The sequence below is a fragment of the Salmo salar genome, chromosome 10, assembly GCF_965601325.2.
Source record: "Salmo salar chromosome 10, fSalSal1, whole genome shotgun sequence".
Taxonomy (NCBI): Eukaryota; Metazoa; Chordata; class Actinopteri; order Salmoniformes; family Salmonidae; genus Salmo; species Salmo salar.
In genome coordinates this window covers 17,479,425-17,503,116 of record NC_138300.1, presented here as the reverse complement: position 1 = coordinate 17,503,116, position 23,692 = coordinate 17,479,425, and the positions used below count along the sequence as shown (strand labels likewise).

The following is a 23,692-nucleotide window of genomic DNA, read 5'->3' as shown; positions in this document are numbered from 1 at the left end:
TTTGACAGTGGAAAGGCAGCATATCCAGCCATGACGCACACTACCCATATGCACATTGAACAAGAGTAGCCTAATGTGCTTTTGGTGCCTGTATACTTCGTATTTATGTCTGCCCAATGAAATCGCGAAGCCGATAAAGGGTTTGGCTACTGAGACCACTTGCAAATACATCTTAAATCACCAAAGCTTTACTAAAGTATCAAGTTTGAGAGGAGTAAAACAGTGAGCCGACATTCCCTTTTAATCTATGCATTGTAGGAAGGCCCACATTAATTTAGCCATGCAGGTCCCGTTTTGGTTGTGGGTAAAACCCCCTCCATGATGTAGGCTACATGCCCATCATGAAACGAGAGATGAGAACCTCGGTGAATACCAGTGAACCTCATATTTACAAGTTCTGTAACCTGTAACAACTGTTTGTTTTCCGTTTCATACGTTCAAAACACAAGCCCTCCCTTAGGCCTACTATAATTTATTTTATTTCACCTTTATTTAACCAGGTAGGCAAGTTGAGAACAAGTTCTCATTTACAATTGCGACCTGGCCAAGATAAAGCAAAGCAGTTTGACACATATAACAACAGAGTTACACATGGAGTAAAACCAACATACAGTCAATAATATGGTAGAAAAATAAGTCTATATACAAAGTGAGCAAATGAGGTGAGATAAGGAAGGCAAAAAAGGCCATGGTAATAATGAAGACTGGTTCAACAGCAATGACTGTCTTTTTTATCCTGGCAATTTTCTGACTATTTATATGGTGTTGTTTAAAATGATGTTCCAACCCACTTTATTAGAATGATTCACCTTTCTGGTATTACAGTGACAACGTCCTTGCCGCGCTTGCAATGCAACTTCAGGAGATGGTTCCGATTATGTTCATAAAACATAGGCCAATTTGGGAAGAGTTTAACGGTGAGCAAACATTCTCCCTTTATATTGGATCTTTGTCCAGCTACTTTGTCAAGTTTGGATGCGCATAAAACCCTCAATAGTCTGCATTGTTTTAATATTATATGCCCACAGGGAGAAATGATGGTGCCTGTAAGTGTGACAGACTATTTAAAACAAGGTGTTGTTTTGTTTAGTTTAGAATTTGATTGAATAATTCATTCTCTTTCAGGCCTGATCAATGTTTAATTTAATTTTGCTTATTGACAATGTCAGGCATGTCCATGGTGAGCCATAATGTAATTTACAGTAGGCCTAGACCCTACTGTATATCAGTGTGAATGCTACTGAAGCCATGCAATTACTTAGAACAATATGGACTGCAAATGGGTTCATGTATTTAGCAAAGATAGGTCTACATTTTGTTATTTCGTTTCTGTAAGCCATTTAACAAACTATAACGGACTAACATTAGAATTGGAGTTGATTCCAAGGCAACACATAGGTTTGTTAAAATAGAGCCCAATAAGTTGCATGGACTCACTCTGTGTGCAATAGTGTTTAACATTATTTTTAAAGGACTACCTCATCTCTGTACCCAACACATCCAATTATCTGTAAGGTTCCTCAGTTGAACAGTGCATTTCAAACAGATTCAACCACAAAGACCAGGGAGGTTTTTCAATGCCTTGCAAAGGGCACCTATTGGTAGATGGGTAAACATAAAAAAAGCAGACAAAGAATATCCCTTTGATCATGGTGAAGTGATTAATTACACTTTGGATGGTGTATCAGTACACTCAGTCACTACAAAGATAGACGTCCTTCCTAACTCAGTTGCTGGAGAGGAAGGAAACTACTCAGGGATTTCACTATGAGGCCAATGGTGACTTTAAAACAGAGTTTAATGGCTGTGATGGGAGAAAACTGAGAATGGATCAACAACATCGTAGTTACTCCATGGTACTAACCTAAATGACAAGAGTGAAAAGAAGGAAGCCTGTAAAGAATAAAAAATATTCCAAAACATGCATCCTGTTTGAAATAAGTCACTGAATTAAAAACGGAAATAAATGTGGCAAAGAAATTAACTTTATGTCCTGAATACAAAGAGTTATGTTGGGGCAAATCTAACAAAACACATCACTGAGTACCACTTTTCATATTTTCAAGCATGGTGGTGGCTGCATCATGTTATGGGTACAGTATGCTTGTCATCGGCAAGGACTAGGGAGTGTTTTTAGGATAAAAACAAAGAATAGAGTTAAGCACAGGCAAAACCACAGTAACCTAAAACACAACGGCAAATATACACTGGAGTTGCCTAGTTAATGTTTTGACTTAAATTATCTTAGAAATCTATGGCAAGACTTGAAAATGGCTGTCTAGCAAGGATTAACATGCAACTTGACAGAGCTTGAAGAACATGGAAAATAATGTGCACATTTTGTACAATCCAGGTGTACCCAGAAGACTTACCCAGAAAGACAGAGCTGTAATCGCTGCCAAAGGTGATTCTAACATGTATTGACTCAGGGGTGAGAATACTTATGTAAATGAGATATTTCTGCATTCCATTTTCAATACATTTTTCACTTTGTCATTATGGGGTATTATGTGTATATGGTTGAGAAAAAAAAACAATTGAATCAATTTTGAATTCAGGCTGTAACACAACAAAATGTGGAATAAGTCAAGGGGTATGAATACTTTCTGAAGGCAGAGTCTTCACATCTGCTGATTTAAAATTACATTAAAAAAAAATATATATATATATATATATATATATATATATATATATATATATATATATATATATATATATATATATATATTCAGAAGACTTAGGCCGGGTGTGTCCACTAACTTTTTAGCTGGGCTTTGCTCCTTTCATATTTATTTTGAAACCGGCCTCAGTCCTCTGAATACCTAACCCTGGGATAGTTTCCTTTTTCATCTGGATTACAATTACACACATTTTAATGCCAAAAACACACCAGAATGGCTTTCCAAGAGGTACTGAGTGTTCGTGAGTGGTCCTGTCTAAGCCCTGACTTAAATTGGCTTAAAAAATCTGAGATAAAGTTTGAATACTGCTGTCCATCAGTTCTCCAACCACATTTACTGCACTTCAGCAATTATGACAAAAACAATGGATATGTTTTTTTTAACTAGGCAAGTCAATTAAGAACAAATTCTCATTTACAATGATGGCCTATACCAGCCAAACTCGGACAACGCATGGCCAATTGTACGCCGCCCTATGGGACTCCCAATCACGTCCGGTTGTGATACAGTCTGGATTCGAACCAGACTGTATCACCGGATGTTGTAGAAACGTTCTGCTAGCGGAACCCCCAGCCGCAACAGCAAGAAAGCTTGCTTGGGCAGCAGAATCGGGGGCCCGCATGGAGACTGAGAACAAACACAGGTTTGTCCCAGGTGGGCAGCCCAATTGAAAATCACATTCACAGCCTAGTTATTGCCCATATGGGTCTCACTATACACCCATCCTTTACCCAGATGTACAGTGCATTCGGAAAGTATTCAGACTGCTTGACTATTTTACGTTACAGCCTTATTCTAAAATGGATTAAAATACATTTTAAAAAATCATCAATCTACACACAATACCCCCTAATGACAAAGCGAAAACAGGTTTTTATAAATGTATGTTCATTTACTAAAAATAAAAACAAAAATACCCAATTTACATACAGTTGAAGTCTGAAGTTTACATACACTTAGGTTGGAGTCATTAAAACTCGTTTTTCATCCACTGCACAAATTTCTTGTTAACAAACTATAGTTTTGGCAAGTCGGTTAGGACATCTACTTGGTGCATGACAAAAGTAATTTTTCCAACAATTGTTTACAGACAGATTATTTCACTTATAATTCACTGTATCACAATTCCAGTGGGTCAGAAGTTTACATACACTAAGTTGACTGTGCCTTTAAACAGCTTGGAAAATTCCAGAAAATGATGTCATGGCTTTAGAAGCTTCTGATAGGCTAATTGACATCATTTGAGTCAATTGGAGGTGTACCTGTGGATGTATTTCAAGGCCTACCTTCAAACTCAGTGCCTCTTTGCTTGACATCATGGGAAAATCAAAAGAAATCAGCCAAGACCTCAGAAAAAACATTGTAGACCTCCACAAGTCTGGTTCATCATTGGGAGCAATTTCCAAATGCCTGAAGGTACCACGTTGATCTGTACAAACAATAGTACGCAAGTATAAACACCATGGTACCACGCAGCCGTCATACCGTTCAGGAAGGAGACGCGTTCTGTCTCCTAGAGATGAACGTTCTCTGGTGTGAAATGTGCAAATCAATCCCAGAACAACAGCAAAGGACCTTGTGAAGATGCTGGAGGAAACAGGTACAAAAGTATCTATATCCACAGTAAAACGAGTCCTATATCAACATAATCTGAAAGGCTGCTCAGCAAGGAAGAAGCCACTGCTACGAAACCACCATAAAAAAAGACAGACTACGGTTTGCAACTGCACATGGGGACAAAGATTGTACTTTTTGGAGAAATGTCCTCTGGTCTGATGAAACAGAAATAGAACTGTTTGGCCATAATGACCATCATTATGTTTGGAGGGAAAAGGGGGAGTCTTGCAAGCTGAAGAACACCATCCCAACCGTGAAGCACGGGGGTGGCAGCATCATGTTGTGGGGGTGCTTTGCTGCAGGAGGGACTGGTGCACTTCACAAAATAGATGGCATCATGAGGTAGGAAAATTATGTGGATATATTGAAGCAACATCTCAAGACATCAGTCAGGAAATTAAAGCTTGGTTGCAAATGGGTCTTCCAAATGGACAATGACCCGAAGCATACTTCCAAAGTTGTGGCAAAATGGCTTAAGGACAACAAAGTCAAGGTATTGGAGTGGCCATCACAAAGCCCTGACCTCATTCCCATAGAAAATGTGTGGGCAGAACTGAAAAAGTGTGCGTGAGCAAGGAGGCCTACAAACCTGACTCAGTTACACCAGCTCTGTCAGGAGGAATGGGCCAAAATTCACCCAACTTATTGTGGGAAGCTTGTGGAAGGCTACCCGAAACGTTTGACCCAAGTTAAACAATTTAAAGGCAATGCTACCAAATACTAATTGAGTGTATGTAAACTTCTGACCCACTGGGAATGTGATGAAAGAAATATAAGCTGAAATAAATCATTCTCTATACTATTATTCTGACATTTCACATTCTTAAAATAAAGTGGTGATCCTAACTGACCTAAACAGGGAATTTGTACTCGGATTAAATGTCAGGAATTGTGAAAAAAATAGTTTAAATGTATTAGGCTAAGGTGTATGTAAACTTCTGTAAGTATTCAGACCACTTGCTATGAGACTTGAAATTGAGCTCAGCTGCATCCCGTTTCCATTGATCATCCTTGAGATGTTTCTACAACTTGGATGGAGTCCACCTGTGCTAAATTCAATTGATTGGACATGATTTGGAAAGGCACACACCAGTCTATAGAAAAGGTCCCACGGTTGACAGTGCATGTCAAAACAAATACCAAGTCATGAGGTCAGGAAGGGTTCCAAAAAAATGACCGCAGCATTGACAAACTAAGCAATCGGGGGAAAAGGGCCTTGGTCAGGGAAGTGACCAATAACCGGATGGTCATTCTGACAGAGCTCAAGAGTTCCTCTGTGGAGATGGGAGAACCTTCCACAAGGACAACCATCTCTGCAGCACTCCACCAATCAGGCCTTTATGGTAGAGTGGCCAGACAGAAGCCACTCCTCAGTGACCAATAAAAAGGCACATGACAGCCCGCTTGGAGTTTGCCAAAAAGCATCTAAAGGACTCTGACCATGAGAAACAAGATTCTCTGGTCTAATGAAACCAAGATCGAACTCTTTGCCCTGAAAGCCAAGCATCACGTCTGGAGGAAACCTGGTACCATCCCTACTGTGAAGCATGGTGGTGGCAACATCATGCTGTGGGGATTTGTTTCAGCGGCAGGAAATGGGAGACTAGTCAGGATCGAGGGAGAGATGAACGGAGCAAAGTACAGAGGGATCATTGATGAAAACCTGCTCCAGAGCGCTCAGGACCTCAGACTGGGGCGAAGGTTCCCCTTCCAACGGGACAACGACCTTAAGCCACAGCCAAGACAACACAGAAGTGGCTTCGGGACAAGTCTCTGAATATCCTTAAGTGGCCCAGCAAGAGCCCAGACCTGAACCCGATCGAACATCTCTGGAGAGACCTGAAAATAGCTATGCAGCGACGCTCCCCATCCAACCTGACTAAGCTCGAGAGGATCTGCAGAGAAGAATGGGAGGAACTCCCCAAATATAGGTGTGCAAGCTTGTAGCATCGTACCTAAGGTTGCACATTTTGGGGAATATTCAGAGGTGGAAACTTTCTGTGGGAATATGGGAATTAACAGGAATATATGCAAATTAATATTAATACCATTTAAATGTAGATGTTTTTTTGCATTGGATATATTTACCATATCATATGGAGAGTGAAACATAAACCTTTACCTTATCGTAAGTAGACATCATTGCAAATGATTCAATCCTTCCAATATAAATTTTTAAAAAGCAATTTAGTTAAATGAGTTGACTCTTCAGATGGGGTGATTTCACTGAACAACAAAAGAAAGGGAATATTGAATGATCCCCAATGATCCATCGCATCTCCCAAAAACGTTTTCAACATACATCTGTAAAATGATGGTCTAGAAACTAAGGCTTTGGTGGTCTTCCTCTCAGGCTTCCATGTCTTCTCCCTGGACCTCCTCAATTTCCACCTCTTGAACATCAGACTCTGGGCCTCATCTTCACTGTCACTTTCCAACCTTGATGCGAATGACTCGTTGTCAGGCTGGAAAAAGCCTCAAATTTGCCCAGATGGCCACCAATTTTTCAACCCTTACATTGGTCAGCCTGTTGCGTGCTTTGGTGTATGTGTTCCAAAACAAGGACCAGTTGCGCTCTGAGGGGGATGTTGGTGTGATTTGGAGGATGGAGGCATCAGGTGAGAGCCTCAGATCCACAAAGTCCCGTACACCAGGTGGCTGATGAGATATGTCAGCACGACTGCCATATTGCATTTCCATCCCAAAGCCCTTGCTTGGAAGTGTACTTCGCCAGACTGCCAAGAACCTTGCGCTCATCCAGGCCAAGGTAGTGAGACACGGTATTGATGACACCATAGGCCTTGTTGATCTCTGCACCAGACAGGATGCTCTTGCCAGCATACTTGGGGTCCAACATGTACCCTGTGGCGTATATGGGCTTCAGGCAGAAGTCTTCATGCTTTTTGATGTATTTCAGAACTGCAGTTTCCCCTGCTTGGAGCAACAGTGAAGTGGGCAGGGCAGAACGGATTTCTTATCTTACATCTGCAAGAAGAGTCTGAACATCAGACAGGATGGCTTTGTCTCCCTAAATCTGTGCAATGGCTACTGCTATATGTTTCAGGAGTTTTAGGCTGCTTACCACACTCTCCCAAAATACATAATCTAGGAGGATCGTCTTGATGGGGCTGTCCATATCAGCAGACTGTGATATGGCCATTTCTTGGAGAGACTCCTTCCCCTCCAGGAGACTGTCAAACATGACAACACCACCCCAATGGGTGTTGCTGGGCAGCTTTAATGTGGTGTTCTGTTTCTTCTCACTTTGCTTCGTGAGGTAGATTGCTGCTTTAACTTGATGACCCTTCACATACCTAACCATTTCTTTGGCTCTCTTGTAGAGTGTATCCATTGTTTTCAGTGCCATGATGTCCTTGAGGAGCAGATTCAATGCATGAGCAGCACAGCCAATGGGTGTGATGTGAAGGTAGGAAAAACTAACTAGCAGAAATTAACAAGTTACAAATGATTTAAACATACTTTGCTGTTGGCTACTATTTACTAAATAACAAAAAAATCATGTATGTCATATACAATATATTCACCCCACCCAGTATTGTAATCAAAACTTACCAGAAAGCATGTAGTCCTTGGCTCAGACAGTGTAGTAGCGTGGGCTCAATAGCATCTCATTAGTGTGCAAGATCTTGAGAGACAGCTGTACATGTGATGGAAGAATGCACCTCGCATGCAATTGAATTGGGGATAGTTTAACCAAAATATGCCACAAGACCTAGAATTGCCTTATGTATATCCCACAAAAAAGGTTCACTGTTATTAGCTTACTTTTTTTAATGAATTTAAGCAAAATTCCCAGGCTTAACTTCCCATGGAAAATGTCCAGAAAAATTCCGTAAATTTACCAGAAAGTTTCTGACCCTTTGCAACACTAGTCATACCCAAGAAGAATCAAGGCTGTAATCGCTGCCTAGGGTGCTTCAACAAAGTACTGAGTAAAGGGTCTAAATACCTATGTAAATGTGATATTTCCTTTTTTTGCTTTATCATTATGGGGTATTGTGTATAGATTGATAACGGGAAAAAACAATTTCATCCATTTTAGAATAAGGCTATAACAAAAAAATGTAAAAGTCAAGGGGTCTGAATACTTTCCGAATGCACTGTAACCCATTTGGGTAAATCACTAGGGCAATTTATGAAGCCCAACATGGCAACCACATGTGGGGCAAATGTGGATACGGAGGACAAAACCTTGTTTGTCCCTGTTGGGTTTCCCTCATGGGGCCTGTGAAACAGCCCTCCATTAACCATATAGGCCCCACATGGAAATGTTAGCTGGGTTATTTTGGTGAGTTGGTCATTTGGCTGACAAATAAGCATCCTCCAAAATTCCATGACCGTCACAGCCATACCTCTTGGGGCGATAAGGTAAGGAAGTGGTTGGGGTGTGGTGGGAGGGAACACAGCTTTGAATCTTAATTACCTCAGCCAACAGCCGAGACATTGACACAGAAGCTCTGGGACGCCTTCACCCGGTGTGGCAAGACCGCAGCTGAGGGAGGCAAACAGAGAGTTGGGTTGAGATACCTTGTCATCACTTTTCTACCCTCATTTTTTCAGATCTTACTTATACAGCTGAAGAAAATACCTATTTTACCAGTGCAGAATATATTATTATTCCACAAGAACCTCAACATAGCTCAGGATGAGCTATTCTGTTCAACAAACTTTCACAATGCATTCTAGGGAATAAGTACACTAGTGAATAGTGGGCCTCTCTCTCACTGGGGGGCCTTTTTCTCCAAGAAAAAGTGGTTAATGAACCAGAACGGACCGTTATTACATACATCTGTGTCACTTCAGTGAGGCTCATAATATAGTTAAGTACAGTGCACATTCTCTTTAAATACGTGATTTGTTTTTCAATGTGTTCCCATAGCAGTGAATGTTAATATTGCCTATGAGTCATGATACGCATTGATTTGATTGCTCCTTGGAATGTGAGTTAATACGTCATACTGTGAATCCCAAACATCAAAACAACTTATCGCAAAACATCTAGGCCTATCTCAGTCTATAAAATAAAGTGCATAATACTGAATTCTCTGTTATTAACCGTGTGCTCTTTTAACAACTGTCATAAAAATACACACAGGACCTCTTTTGAAGTTCTCTGCATAGTGACGCACACTACGGTTTCATAGCAGTAATGCTTGTTGAATCCTAAGAGGGCTAACTTTTGCATGTAAATTATAAAACCTTTGGAAGGTGATAAGAACAGAAAAACATGCCCAACGTCTTGAATAATTAACAGGACAAGCATTCACACTCTTTGGATACTGTATGACTCCTAAGGATAGATTCAAATGTTTGTTAAATTAAGTTAACTTAGCCAAGCCAATTCCATTATTAATAAGGTTTAAAGTCAAATAGAATTAGCGTATGTGTATCAAAGTTTGGGCTGAGAAAGATACAGTGATAAGAAAAGATAAGGACAACACCCTAAGATTGGCACTGAAATTACCATGATGAAATCAAATCTTATTGGTCACATATGCTGAATACAACAGGTGTAGACCTTAGTGAAATGCTTACTTACGAGCACTTAACCAACAATGTAGTTTAAAAAAAAGTAATAAATGAATAAGAAATAAAAGTAAAAAGTAATTAAAGAGCAGCAGTAAAATAACAATAGCGAGACTATACACAGGGGTCAATGTGCGGGGGCACCGGTTAGTCAAGGTAATATGTACATGTAGGTAGGGTTATTAAAGTGATGATAAAAACAGAGAGTAGCAGCGGTGTAAAAGAGGGGGGGGTCTGGGTAGCCATTTGATTAGATGTTCAGGAGTCTTATGGCTTGGGGGTAGAAGCTGTTTAGAAACATCTTGGGCCTAAACAGTGCCCTCTGTCCTATCCCACTGTAAGTAACCCAAGTTACGTAAAATACAGTTTTGTCATACCATGCATTTATATTGTGGTTTATTTTCCCACATTACATCTCTGTATCAAATTAAAGCCTGCTGTTGTGATTGACATCAATTTCCAAGTAGTGTATGCAAACTGAATCTGACGTATCCAATGAAACCAAATAAATGTTTATCTTCATTATACAGCTTGTCACACAGGCTGCCAAACTACAAACACTGCATATTTGGGCATCAGTTTTGTAAATATTTTCTAAGCGTCAGTCAAGCTCAGATTGCATATTTTGTTCCATGGCAATTGGAAAAAATCTGTTGAAAAGCAGTAGTACCCCATCTACAGGACACAAAAAGTAATCTTTATCAGAAGACTACCATACACTGTGCATTCTAGTTACTGCCCCTCACAATCATTAAGTACTGCGTATAGGCTACTACTGTAAAAATAATCTTTATTTGTAAAGCGCTTGTCAACAGAGTGCTTTACATCTAAGCTGTTAAACATTTCCCCATTCAAAAGGTACTACAATAACATACAGACAGTATACAGACCAGACAGGGGGATTATGTCTGTGAAACAGTAAATTGTTGTTAACTACGTATGTATGTGACTCCATGTGAAATGTTTGTACAGGATGCGAAGGGACGCATTTTTGTCATACCACCGACCATGCTGTCCCACACTGTCTACCCATGACTGACTGAGCAGAAGAGCTACTATGAACGTCTGAATGGGATACAGATTTATAAGAGGTTACAATTGTTAGCTTAGTTTCTTGGCACTGCATGCAAACTCCAGCAGAGGCTGAGGACCTTCTATTTATACTCAATCAGCAGTAAGTTTGATAGCATGACTGAGTGAGTGAGAGTGTGTGAGAGAGGGACAGAGAGATAAATTAGTTGAACAGGAAGAGGGGAAGATAACGAGAGGAGGGTAAGATTGTATAAATATTTTCTGGGAAATTCATTCCAAATTCATATGGTAATGTAGGACTTCCAAACAGCCATTAAGCGCTGTTCATAAAAACGTCTGAATGTTCTGTACCAGTACACATAAGGTAAACAGTCTTCTTTGCCAAATATAATAATCATGCTTGCACAATCTAAAGTCTCTGAACTTCTTAGCAATTTTGTAAATTGGAATAGCCTGAACAATAATGTGGCCCAAGTTACAATGAAGGAACAGATACGAAAGGACATTCAGAAAAACTCTTCAGAAGTTTCCTGAACAACTAGTCCGAAATGTGTTAACTTCACTAGCTACAGTTAATATATGATCAATTACACTGATGCCTAATTCATTTATAGCTAGGCCTACACCATGTAGGCTACATAAATAATAGAACAAGATTACCTAGAAATAAAAATACAATTATTGGACCAATAGATAGGTCTATATTACAATCCTATTAAAATACCAAGAGAATATTGACAAACAAGTTTGGGGAGTATTCTGATTACAAGAAAATTAACTGTAATCAGTTAAATTTCCAGCAAATATATTGTAATCAGATTACAGATACTTTTGACAAACTAGATGATTATGTTTAAATTCAGAAAGGATGTTTTCTAAAAAACACATTATGACACCTTTCAGTTTTCTCAATGATATTCAATTAAACACTGAAAAAAGGCACAAGTTTAAGTATGTTCCACCTGAGCGAGTCTGAACACAAGTCAGGGACCACTATGATGACACACCAAATGTGTTTGATGGATCCTTTGTCTTCCTCTAATGCTTTAAGAATAAATTAATCCACAAGTAACTGAAAGTAATCAGATTACGTTACTGAGTTTGGGTAATCCAACATTTACTTTACTGATTACCAGTGGCGTAAAGTACTTCAGTAAACATACTTTAAAGTACTACTTAAGTCGTTTTTTGGGTATCTGTACTTTACTATTTATATTGTTGACAACTTTTACTCCACTACATTCCTAAAGAAAATAATGTACTTTTTACTCCAAACATTTTCTCTGCCACCCAAAAGTACTTGTTACAATTTGAATGCTTAGCAGGATAGAAATGGTCAAATTCACACACTTATCAAGATAACATCCCTGGTCATCCCTACTGCATCTCTTCTGCCGGAGTAAATAAACACAAATGCTTCAATTTGTAAATTATGTCCGAGTGTTGGAGTGTGCCCCAGGCTATCCATAAATAAATAAAAACAAGACAATTGTGCCATCTGGTTTGTTTAATTTAAGGAATATGAAATTATCATACTTTTACTTTTTATACTTCAGTATTTTTTAGCAATTACATTTACATTTGATTCTTAAGTATATTTAAAACCAAACACTTCTAGACATTTACTCAAGTAGTATTTTACTGGGCGAATTCCACTTTTACTTGAGTCATTTTCTATTTACTTTTACTAAAGTATGACATTTGGGGACTTTTTCCACAACGGATTACAATTTTGGACAGGTAACTTGTAACAAACGGATTGCGTAACCTTCCCAACCCTGTATAAACAACTGGATAAAGACAAGACACAAGTGACACACCTGCCAGAATTGAGTAAGGCACGTAGGCTAAACTTTAAGATTTCCAGTTAGTGGAAGACACATTTTGGAAATTAAAAGAGTTTAAGAGAGCCATTATTGAGTTATTCCCCCTGCATTGTAGGATATAGCCAATTACAATCAAAACATACTTTATTTAATTCCTTGACAAATGTAATCACACATTTCACTGCCTGTTTTCGAAATGTAGTGTTCCTTTTTAAAAGTCTCCTGCCGTCACCATGTAACGTTATTTGAAAAGTTTCACTTTCTTACCTTTGGTCGACTTTAATATTTCAGATAAGAAAGACACCACAACTGCAGGTTATGAAGGAAAATGTAGTTCTGTTTCTTCATTGAAGTTCGTTGTCTTTTCACCGTAACATTTTTTTTATTGCTTTTTAGACTTGAAACTCTGTCCGTACTGCTTTCGTTGCGAATGGCGTTCAGTCACATGCCAGGAAATGTTTGTGGCTGTAAACAATGTTCGCGTGCAACCAAGCAGGACACTCAGTTCAGTCAAATTATGGGAGGCTGGTAGCTGAACAGTGAGCAGCTAAATCGTTTTCTTTTCTACGCTCTAACTTCAGCGTCTTGTCAATGACAACAAGCCTGGAGGTTATTGAGAAAGTGGCCTATTATTGTCAGTTTTCTCGGGTTGTTGTCATAGCATTACTTTAGTTAACGCAGGTAAACAAACAGGTAAAAAAAAAATAGGGCTATTGACTAGCTGTTTGTGGGTCACTTATAATTGTTATTCTAAGACATTATTCTATAACCCTACCCCTAATCATAATGAATGGTAATATAATCATTAATTTACAAGCTGAATTAAAAAGCATGTCTTTATGCAATATATAAACACATCTGGAGAACAGAAAACATAATTCAATGATTTATTTAATTCAAACCATACAAAAATTAGGCCTATTGGTCATGGAGTATTTCAAGAAGCAGAGTATTTGGAGCAGCTTTATTTCTAGTGATACCTGACACATTGGCTGCATTTACACAGGGGCGTATTCATTATAGAAACCGTTTACCATTTAAAACCAAACGGTAGCAAACAGTGCAAAAGGAACGAAACGAATACCCGAATTTTCCGATAGAAACTATCGTTTGCGTCTTCCGTTTGGAGTAAACGGTTTCTGTTGCGAAATGTTTTGCAACAGAATCGGCATAATGTTTACACACACCCCAGGCAGTCCTTTCGCCTTGATCACACCGATAGTGTTCTTGCGTCAAATAGTACCCAGCGTCATCTGGCTATGTGGTCAACAACAGTTCAACATTCTACCACCATTTCTGTCAAGCAGTCAACTCATACAGTTACGTTCGATAAATCCAAAGTATGCTCCACACAAAACGCACTGCAACTGCCGCTGCAAGGGAAAACGCAGCGTTCCGTTAGAAATTAACCTACTTCAGGTGTACCAAAACGTGGGAACACAGTCGGTGTGTTTGAGGCGTTTGCCTGGAAACCTGACGTTGAATTGTATTGAATGAGCGTTTGAATTAGGAAAGTTTCCTCTCACGACCTCTACAAGCTAGATTGGTGAATAAAATGATATTTTAAAATACTTTACCGGTGGTCTTTTTGCAGGTAGGACTGTGAGACATCCACAGTAAAGTATAATTAAATAAACGTTTCAAAGCGCTGGTAGAGCGTTAAGTATTCTATAATCACTTGAAGCATGCCACAAGATGCAAATACATGCATGATACTTGCCAAGCTCATGCACGCGTTTACATAGATCGGTGCATGCTTCAGGATGATATAAATCAGAACGCACTACCAGTCCGTTGGCAAATTTATTGGATTATACTCGCATTCCTAAAGTCAGAAGAACCAACAGCGGTAACAACGGGTAGAGTATGGGTTCCCAAACTTTTTAGGCTGCTTACCCCATTTTGTAAAAAAAGAAAGAAAAAAGGTAATGTTTAAAAAAAGAAAGAAAACAGCCAATGTTTACTTTTTTAATTGGAGTTATGACAGTCTATTACAAATCAGTTGGACAGTGCTTTTGACATTATTCAAATCTGAAGGAAGTATGGTTTGAAGTGACTGGAATGCATCAAAAAGGTATTGGGAAGTTCAGAAGACCATTGGGCAATATGCTCTTCTGTGTAAAAAATAACACTCATTGATGCTCTTTTTCCCCCAGTCTGATTTAGTGCATAGTCTTGTCAACTGTGTTCTAATGAGTCCTGCTTGTGGCCATTGTAGAGGGAAAGCAAAGACATATAGGTTAGAGTGTTATCTTTCAGTGATGGGTGATAATGTTTTGTAACTTAAACGGTTCAAAAGAGCCACATTTGTAGGAAGAAAACAGAAACCGCTCTGTTTATTAGAAACGCATCTAGTGGCTACTGGAGGTTACTGACATAACCATGGTTCTATGTACCAAGCCCAATTAAAAAAAATAAAACATTTGAGTTTCTCTCAGGACCCCATTTTCTAATCTGGCCGTGACCCCTAGTTTGAGTATATTTAAATGTTGTTTTATTTAACATGCTGGCTTGTAGAGGTTGTGAGAGGAAACTTTCCTTATCCAAACAGTTTCTGCTCAACGTAGAATTCCAGATAACCCAATTATGTACATTTGCCAATAATTGGGCTTTTGACCAATCAGATCAGATCTTTTTGCAATAATTGGACAAAAGATCAGAATTGGGCTGCCTGTGTAAACGCAGCCATTGTCTGTGCATCTTCTACATTATGGTTCTTGACGCATCCATCCATCTGTGATAGAATAGTACTTCACCTTGGGTCAATGATCGACTTTAGTATGCTGCTGATCAACCTCAGAGTAGATATTTCGTACTAAATTACAGGGTTGCTTTTAGCCCTTGGGCTATACTGATTTCTTTCAAACATATGTCACTTTCCAGCAGCCAGACAAAACAAACAAAAACAGGAAAAAACATGATGGTGGATGACATGTCATAAACGACACCATCTGAACCCAAACGAAAGACTGATTTACAATCTATCACTTCTGGGTCAATGGCTTTGTCTTATGATGTGTTATCTTTCAGGATTGTTTTGTTGGATAACGGGCAAACGGAGACTCTTCATTCATCTTGCCCTGACAATAGGAATAAAAAGGAGTTAGAATTCATTTGGATTCAAAGATTTCTACCTTTTGAACACATTGTATGAGAGAGAAAAAGGACTTGGAGCATAAAAAGTTCTTAAAGCACAACATATAGAAAAGGAAACCATCTTTGCATAGAATTACATTTATCTGATAAGTTCTCCTAATTCTCATGTGTTAAAATCCTTTTTGGTTTGGTTTCCTGTGTGTTACACAGCATTTCTTCTATATCACTTCCATATCTGAATGTCCTGTACATTCAACAGAAAGCTCTTTTGCAAGGCAATATCTGTCGTATGCTATCCTCACAGAAAAATCTACTCACCATTGGCACATCTTCGAGCCTCTCAAACTTTGAACCTCTGGAAGTGATGAACTTTGCAATCCCAACAGCCAGTAGAAGACCCAGACAGATGCAAAATATGCATAGGACTGCTACAAGACCCGGGCTCCTTGATAAGTCATGGCTCCCATCACTTTGTAAAGCTACAGTGAAAAAGTATAGTTACGCAAATATATGATTCAGTTGTCTTAAAAGTCAACTGAATTGATTAATCCGGTGGCATTTACAAAACAGGAAAATGCTGTTCTCTTGAAAGCTTAATTATAATAGAACCTAGGTGCCCATTAGTAACAGCTTTACCGCTAAGACTCACTGTCTGCAGGGATTCATTTGATGAATTCAATAATATATTATTTGAATCTGAAACACACACCTGTGCTTGAGCTCATGTTCCCTGAGGTAAAATCAGAGTTTGGTGACAAAGTTGACAAGAAGTTTGAGGATGTGGAGTCACGAGAAGTTGTTCCAGTTAGGGTCTGATTTGTAGAAGTGTCAGCTGTAAAACCTGTAGTGGTGGTGCTGCCATCGGATGCTTGTGATGGAGTCAGTGTCTGAGAGGATTGGGAAGGCTCAGTTGTTGGTGATGATTCCAATGAGACTCCAGTGTTACCAGTAGGAGCTGAATCAGGTGTTTCACTGACTATGAGACTTGTTTTACTGGCTTTTGAGGTGGGGACCACTGTGGTGGTGACAGGCAATGTTGGGGTAGTCTTGGTGGTAGCCTTCGATGAAGACAAGGTTGGGGATTCAGTGGACCCTGCATTAAAGGAGTGTTATTATTGGATCATTTCACATTTACAAACTAGGCATGCATACATTTATTTATCATTTTTAGTTATGCTCTGTAACTTGGTCATCCCTGATAACAAATCTGTATCGGAATTCAATGTTTTGAGACAATTATTTTGTTGTTAAACACATTGAAACAAAACCTGGTATGCATTTGGGTAGTCTCTCGTGATAGACTGTTACTGGCCAGCGCAAAAGCAACATTTGGTTCTGTACTTGGTGCTGAGATTAGCATTTGAGTAGCACAATTGGGTGGATCTGGGGTGTCAAAAAGAAATGTAATGTGGAAAAGTCTAGCTCCCTTCTGTTTTTCTAATGAAGAACAACACTTCACATGATTTGCATATAATGAAAGTAATATCCCCGTCATTTGCATTGAAGAAGAGACGGAGATATCGGGGACCTTAGGTCGGGGTGCCTTGTAAGGATCCGACGGCGAGTGAGTAATCCGACTCTACCATCAGTCCTATTAGCTAACATGCAATCATTGGATAATAAAATGGATGAAGTCCGATCAAGATTATCCTACCAACGGGACATTAAATACTGTAATATCTTATGTTTCACTGAGTCGTGGCTGAACGAAACCATGTATAACATAGAGCTGGCTAGGTTTTTGGTGCATCGGCAAGATAGAACAGCTGCCTCCAGAAAGACAAAGGGTGGCGGTCTATGTCTATTTGTAAATAACAGCTGTTGCATGAACTCTAGTATTAAGGAGCTCTCAAGGTTTTGCTTGCATGAGGTAAAGTATCTAATGATAAGCTGTAGACCACACTATTTACCAAGGAATTTTTCATCAATATTTTTCGTAGCTGTCTATTTACCACCACAAACTGATGCTGGCACTAAGACCGCACTCAACAAGCTGTATAAGCAAACAAGAAAATGCTCATTCAAAGGCGGCACTCCTAGTGGCCCGGGGACTTTGATGCAGGGAAACTTAAATCTGTTTTACCTCATTTCTACCAGCATATTGCATGTGCAACCAGAGGAAAAAAAACTGTAGACCACCTTTATTCCACTCACAGAGAAGTGTACAAAGCTCTCCCTCGCCCTCCATTTGGCAAATCTGACCATAACTCTATCCTCCTGATTCCTGCTTACAAGCAAAAACTAAAACTAAATTACTATGGCATTAAGGGGTACACCACATCAGTCACTGGCTTCATCAATAAGTGCATCGATGACATCGTCCCCACAGTGACCGTATGTACATACCCCATCCAGAAGCCATGGATTACAGGCAACATCCGCACGGAGCTAAAGGGTAGAGCTGCCGCTTTCAAGGAGCGGGACTCTAACCCGTACACTTAAGAAATCCCTCTATGTCATCCGACAAACCATCAAACAGGCAAAGCGTCAATACAAGACTAAGATTGAATTGTACTACACCGGCTCCGACGCTCGTGGGATGTGGCAGGGCTTGCAAAATATTACGGACTACAAAGGGAAGCACAGCCATGAGCTGCCCAGTGACACAAGCCTACCATTCGAGCGAAATTACTTCTATGGTCGCTTCAAGGCAAGCAACACTGAAGCATGCATGAGAGCATCAGCTGTTCCAGACGACTGTGTGATCACACTTTCCGTAGCCAATATGAGTAAGACCTTTAAACAGGTCAACATTCACAAGGCCGCAGGGCCAGACATAATACCAGGACGTGTACTCTGAGCATGCGCTGACCAACTGGCAAGTGTCTTCACTGACATTTTCAACCTGTCCCTGACCGAGTCTGTAATACCAACATGTTTCAAGCAGACCACCATAGTACCTGTGCCCAAGAACACCAAGGTAACCTGCCTAAATAACTATTGACCCATAGCACTCACGTCTGTAGACTGGTCATGGATCACATCACCACCATTATCCCAGAAACCCTAGACTCACTCCGATTTGCATACCGCCCCAACAGATAATGCAATTTCTATTGCCCTCCACACTGCCCTTTCCCACCTGGACCAAAGGAACACCTATGTGTGAATGCTATTCATTGACTACAGCTCAGCTTTCAACACCATAGTGCCCTCAAAGCTCATCACTAAGCTAAGGATACTGAGACTAATCACTTCCCTCTGCAACTAGATCCTGGACTTCCTGACGGGCCGCCCCCCAGGTGGTAAGGGAAGGTAACAACATATCTGCCACGCTGATCCTCAACACAGGGCCCCTCAGGGGTGCGTGCTCAGTCCACTCATGTACTTCCTGTTCACCCATGACTGCATAGCCAAGCACAACTCCAACACCATCATTAAGTTTGCAGACGACACAACAGTGGTAAGTCTGATTACCGACAACGATGAGACAGACTTTAGGGAGGAGGTCAGAGACCTGTGTTGCCAGGATATCAACCTCTCTCTCAATGTGATCAAGACAAAGGAGATGATTGTGGACTACAGGAAAAGGAAGACCGAGCACGCACCCATTCTCATCGACGAGGCTGTAGTGGAGCAGGTTGAGAGCTTCAAGTTCCTTGGTGTCCACATCACCAACAAACTATCATGGTCGAAACACACCAAGACAGTCGTGAAGAGGGCACAACAATGCCTATTTCCCCTCAGGAGACCCCCCCACCCCCATTTTTACGCTGCTGCTACTCTCTGTTTATTGTCTATGCATAGTCACTTTACCTCTACCTACATGTGCATATTTCCTCAACTACCTTGACTAACCTGTGCCCCCGCACCTTGACTCTGTACCGGTACCCCCTGTATATAGCCTCGCTACTGTTATTTTATTGTTCCTCTTTAATTATTAGTATTTTAATTTTTTTTACTTCAGTTTATTTTAGTAAATACTTTAACACTTATTTTTCTTAACTGCATTGTTGGTTAAGGGCTTGTAAGTAAGCATTTCATTATAAGGTCTACACCTGTTGTATTCGGCGCATGTGACAAATTACATTTGATTTGATTTAAAACAGTAAGATGTTTAAAAAAATACTTAGTGAGTGCCAAAGTTCTGGAGCAGGACTTTAACAGACAACCATCGATTCAACTCATCCCATACTCATATTTGCTTGGAGACACACCACTGGCCCTTTAGTTTTTGCTGCAACTTTCTTCATTAGTGACCTAATGTTCTATGGCGTAAGAAAATCCATTGATTCAATTCAGATCTTTAATATAATACTTTGTAGCTGCTTGTATGTGCAATATACAAAAATAAATCTATATCACTTGACTTGAAACCACCATGTCCTCCTGTATTGTGTGAAACACATATTTCCTGGTCATGGTTGTTTTACGGTGTGACCATAACCTCCCTGTTTTGCATAATTTTGCAGGCACAATGGAGCTCTCCATATGGTTTAGGTAAGTTATTCTCTAAGGGAATAGGTTTTACGAACAAAATGTTAAATATTGACTTACCTACAGTGACGGCTACCAAAACAAAAGATAGAAATATAGTGACACTCATTGCTCCCGCCATGTTTCCCTAGAGGTGTAGACGTGATGGTTAACTTGACAGCATGCCCACAACAATACATCCTTGAAAGCAGGATGTTGGTGAATGGCCAGGGAGGTCTGCATCTTTTATTCAGTGCATATTCAATGCATGGAGCTGGTGAGTCACTGTTTGAACAAGTATGTTTGCTCAATAATGAAATGGTCCGCTGAAGCTAACCACCCTTAGAGCTGAGGGAGTTGAATGGCAGCCTACAGTCAAGAGGCATTAAAGTGGGATACATTTTTCCACAAAACAATTCATATCCTTCAAGCAACCATTCACAGGATAACTTTCTTAATGAATATTTAGTTCCGTCACCTATTATTTAATATCTACCGTTCTAAAATGATTAGAAAAAATATAAAGCCACTTGATTTCCTAAAAATAAAAGTAAAACACACAAAAATAAAGCAGCATTGCATTGTCTGAGAAGATAATCACAGTTAAACATGAGGACCCTTAACATAATTTGCTGTCCCTTCTTACTGATTACATTTATTCTGCTCATCCCACAACAGTGTACGTAGATTAGTAGAACATTGACAAAAGTAAATGATTGAGTAATCAGAGAAACTACTTGCGTAGGATTTCACAGGCTTCTTGGGTCCTTCCTGTTTGAAATACACTGGTTTAGTGGATAAGGAAGTTGAACGTTGTTTTAGGATTCTTAGTCAACAGGCGGAGGAATTCCTCACTACACAAGGGTGTTTATGGATTAAATGTTATACTGAATCTATAACCCCTGGTCATACCAAAAATGTGGGGTTTTAAATCTGTGTCACATCGACCCTTTGATCCCTTTTATACTGTTAGGTGTGTGTATATGGGAGGCGAAGTCAAGTGCAGGAGAGCGGAGTATGATAAACAGGTGCACTTTAATACCGGTCAACAACGACAGCACATAAAACATAGTAGTGCCACAAACACGGTCTAATCCAAAAATGCAGCGCCTGACAAAAATAATCACGTAACAATAAACAATTACACACAAAGACATGATGGGGAACAGAGGACTAAATACATGTAGATTGATTGGGGAATGAAAACCAGGTGTGTATGGAACAAGACAAAACAAATGGACATATGAGAAATGGAGCGACGATGGCTATAAAGCCGGTGACGTCGATTGCCGAACGCCGCCCGAACAAAGAGAGGAGCCGACTTCGGCGGAAGTCGTGACGCATACAAATTCATATAAGTAGAAGTGCAATGTATTATGAAGGTACGACAACTTCACATATATTTTTTCAATTATGTATTTTCTCCCAAAAATAACATTACATGTTATTCATGTTTAAAATGTTAATTACAGCATTTAACTTGAACTTTTTCCATGTTCCTACGCTAATACAAGATCATCAAATTATATGTATTATGGACGGACTGTGCATAATCTATAATTTCCATTCTTCAACACATTTGCCATAAATGACCAACTATGTAATAAATACATCACATTCCTCCTTTAACTTTTGATTCTGTAAATCCTTTCCAGTGTCGATTTTAGCATGTAAATCTCGGTGGGAGCAAACAAAAAAAGAAAAGTGGAATGCATGCCAGCAAAGCCACTACACAACACTAAACAATACATGAATTGCACAATAACACGCCCACAAACTGTCAGGGCCTACATAAAGCTGTCTCAACAGCAGTCCCAACATCTTACCACTGCTACACCTGGCTATCAGCGGAGCCTTGTCTGGCAGCGAAACAATTCATTCAGCCGCATTTACTGCCTTTAAAAAAACATAGCTGATATTGTTGACTTGCTTAAACAAATGTGGTTTTTAATGACAATTGAGATGTACAAACTATGGCATTAGGCAGGCGACAAGTGGATGAGGCAATCTGTAATTTCGATTTAAGACATTAATGAGTGAGCTAGGACAGACGTAGTCTATATGACTATTTGTTTAACAGTTTTGAAATGTACAGCGACAGAATTCAGAACATGGGCCGTTCTTACAGTGTTCTCCCTGTACACCAAGTCCGAACCGTAGGATAAATAAATGGGGCATATAAGCAGACAATGAAAGCTCTTACAATGTAAAAAAAAAATGTAAATGTAAATATTCGATGATTACATTTCTCTAAAACAGGTTATAGGCTACATGTGCACCACCAAGTCAGAACAGTAGGTGAAATTAAGAGGGGTAAATATATCAAATTATTAGGGTGAGGCACATGGGCTACTAACATCTTACTGCACAACATACACTTTCTTAGCTACAGTATACATATCTCCCTGGCATATTCAATCAGTTGTTTTGTGCACGGCACAAATCATGCTTCATTGACAGCATGGCCAATGTTGATCGTTTATAATTTTCAAGAGCCCCTTAATCCCAGATTTTGGACCACACAGCCACTATCACTGATTCCTTCCAAACCGCTCATTGTTGAATTTGTGATTTCCAACTTGTTGTGTAATGTTTGTGTCCAATGGCCGATGAGCACTGATATGTTTTATCTATAATTTCTCTTCATATGACAAGGATTAACAAGGATTTGCCAGTAGATTGTCGAATTGATTCATGATGATGACTGCTAGCTAAGATTTTGAAAGTATGATGTTGACATGATCAGTCCAATCAAAGCTACTGTACATATAACGTGATTTGACATCATATTATCTGTGGCCAATGACCTTGAGCCTTCTTGGATGGGAACTTCTAATGTAACTCTATGGCAGCATCCAAGGGGCTAGAATTTTCGAGGTCTAACCTAAGACTTGGCGGTGACGTAGTGTCCCCATGAGCGACAGAACACTGAGCCAATCACGGCGCAGTGCTCTGTATTTTCTGTTGGCTTTCCCCAACACCACAGAAAGCACTGAGCTAGGCTGAAACAACTGCATTTTGGAGCTGCCTTACTCAAGAAAACAAAAAAGAGACCATGTTGTATTCTTTATTAACTCAACGATATATATATATATATATATATTTTACATTGTTTTCAAACTGATATGTGACACATATTAATGCCAAATTAACATGCAAATCAGGCAAGCCAAAAATGTGGGGCTTAAAACAGCTGGGGCTCTGAAAGACGGGTCAAGGGCAAGATTGGTATCTTAACCAGTAGGATACCATTATGTGAATATTACACCAGAAAAGTTCTGCAATACATAAAAATGCACATATAATCATACACACATTTAAATTATACACCCTGCAGTGTGCAAGAGACAACTGTTCCAAGAATGAAACATTGATCTTCAACTCTTTGGAGTTCAGTATTGAGTTCAGTACTAGGGCAATCAGACCTCACCAATCAGCCTATAGTTAGACATAACAAACAAACGGTTACAATCAGAC

General features: G+C 39.6%; 1 protein-coding gene across 2 annotated transcripts in view; it reads right to left on the bottom strand.

Moving 5' to 3' along the window:
• LOC106613633 (3',5'-cyclic-AMP phosphodiesterase 4C) overlaps nucleotides 1-21,062 on the bottom strand; it is a 166,299-nt gene extending 145,237 nt beyond the window's left edge. Inside the window, exons 1-5 of one of the 2 annotated variants that reach the window (XM_045687395.2) lie at nucleotides 20,297-21,062; nucleotides 16,509-16,892; nucleotides 16,118-16,278; nucleotides 12,971-15,783; nucleotides 8,743-8,811 (exon numbers count right to left, since the gene is read on the bottom strand). In XM_045687395.2, the coding sequence (XP_045543351.1) occupies nucleotides 8,743-8,763 (21 nt within the window). In that variant the 5' untranslated portion in view covers nucleotides 8,764-8,811; nucleotides 12,971-15,783; nucleotides 16,118-16,278; nucleotides 16,509-16,892; nucleotides 20,297-21,062. The remainder of the gene's footprint in view (nucleotides 1-8,742; nucleotides 8,812-12,970; nucleotides 15,784-16,117; nucleotides 16,279-16,508; nucleotides 16,893-20,296) is intronic. The other variant, XM_045687396.2, reaches the window with a different exon arrangement.
• Between the last annotated feature and the right edge of the window lie 2,630 nt (nucleotides 21,063-23,692).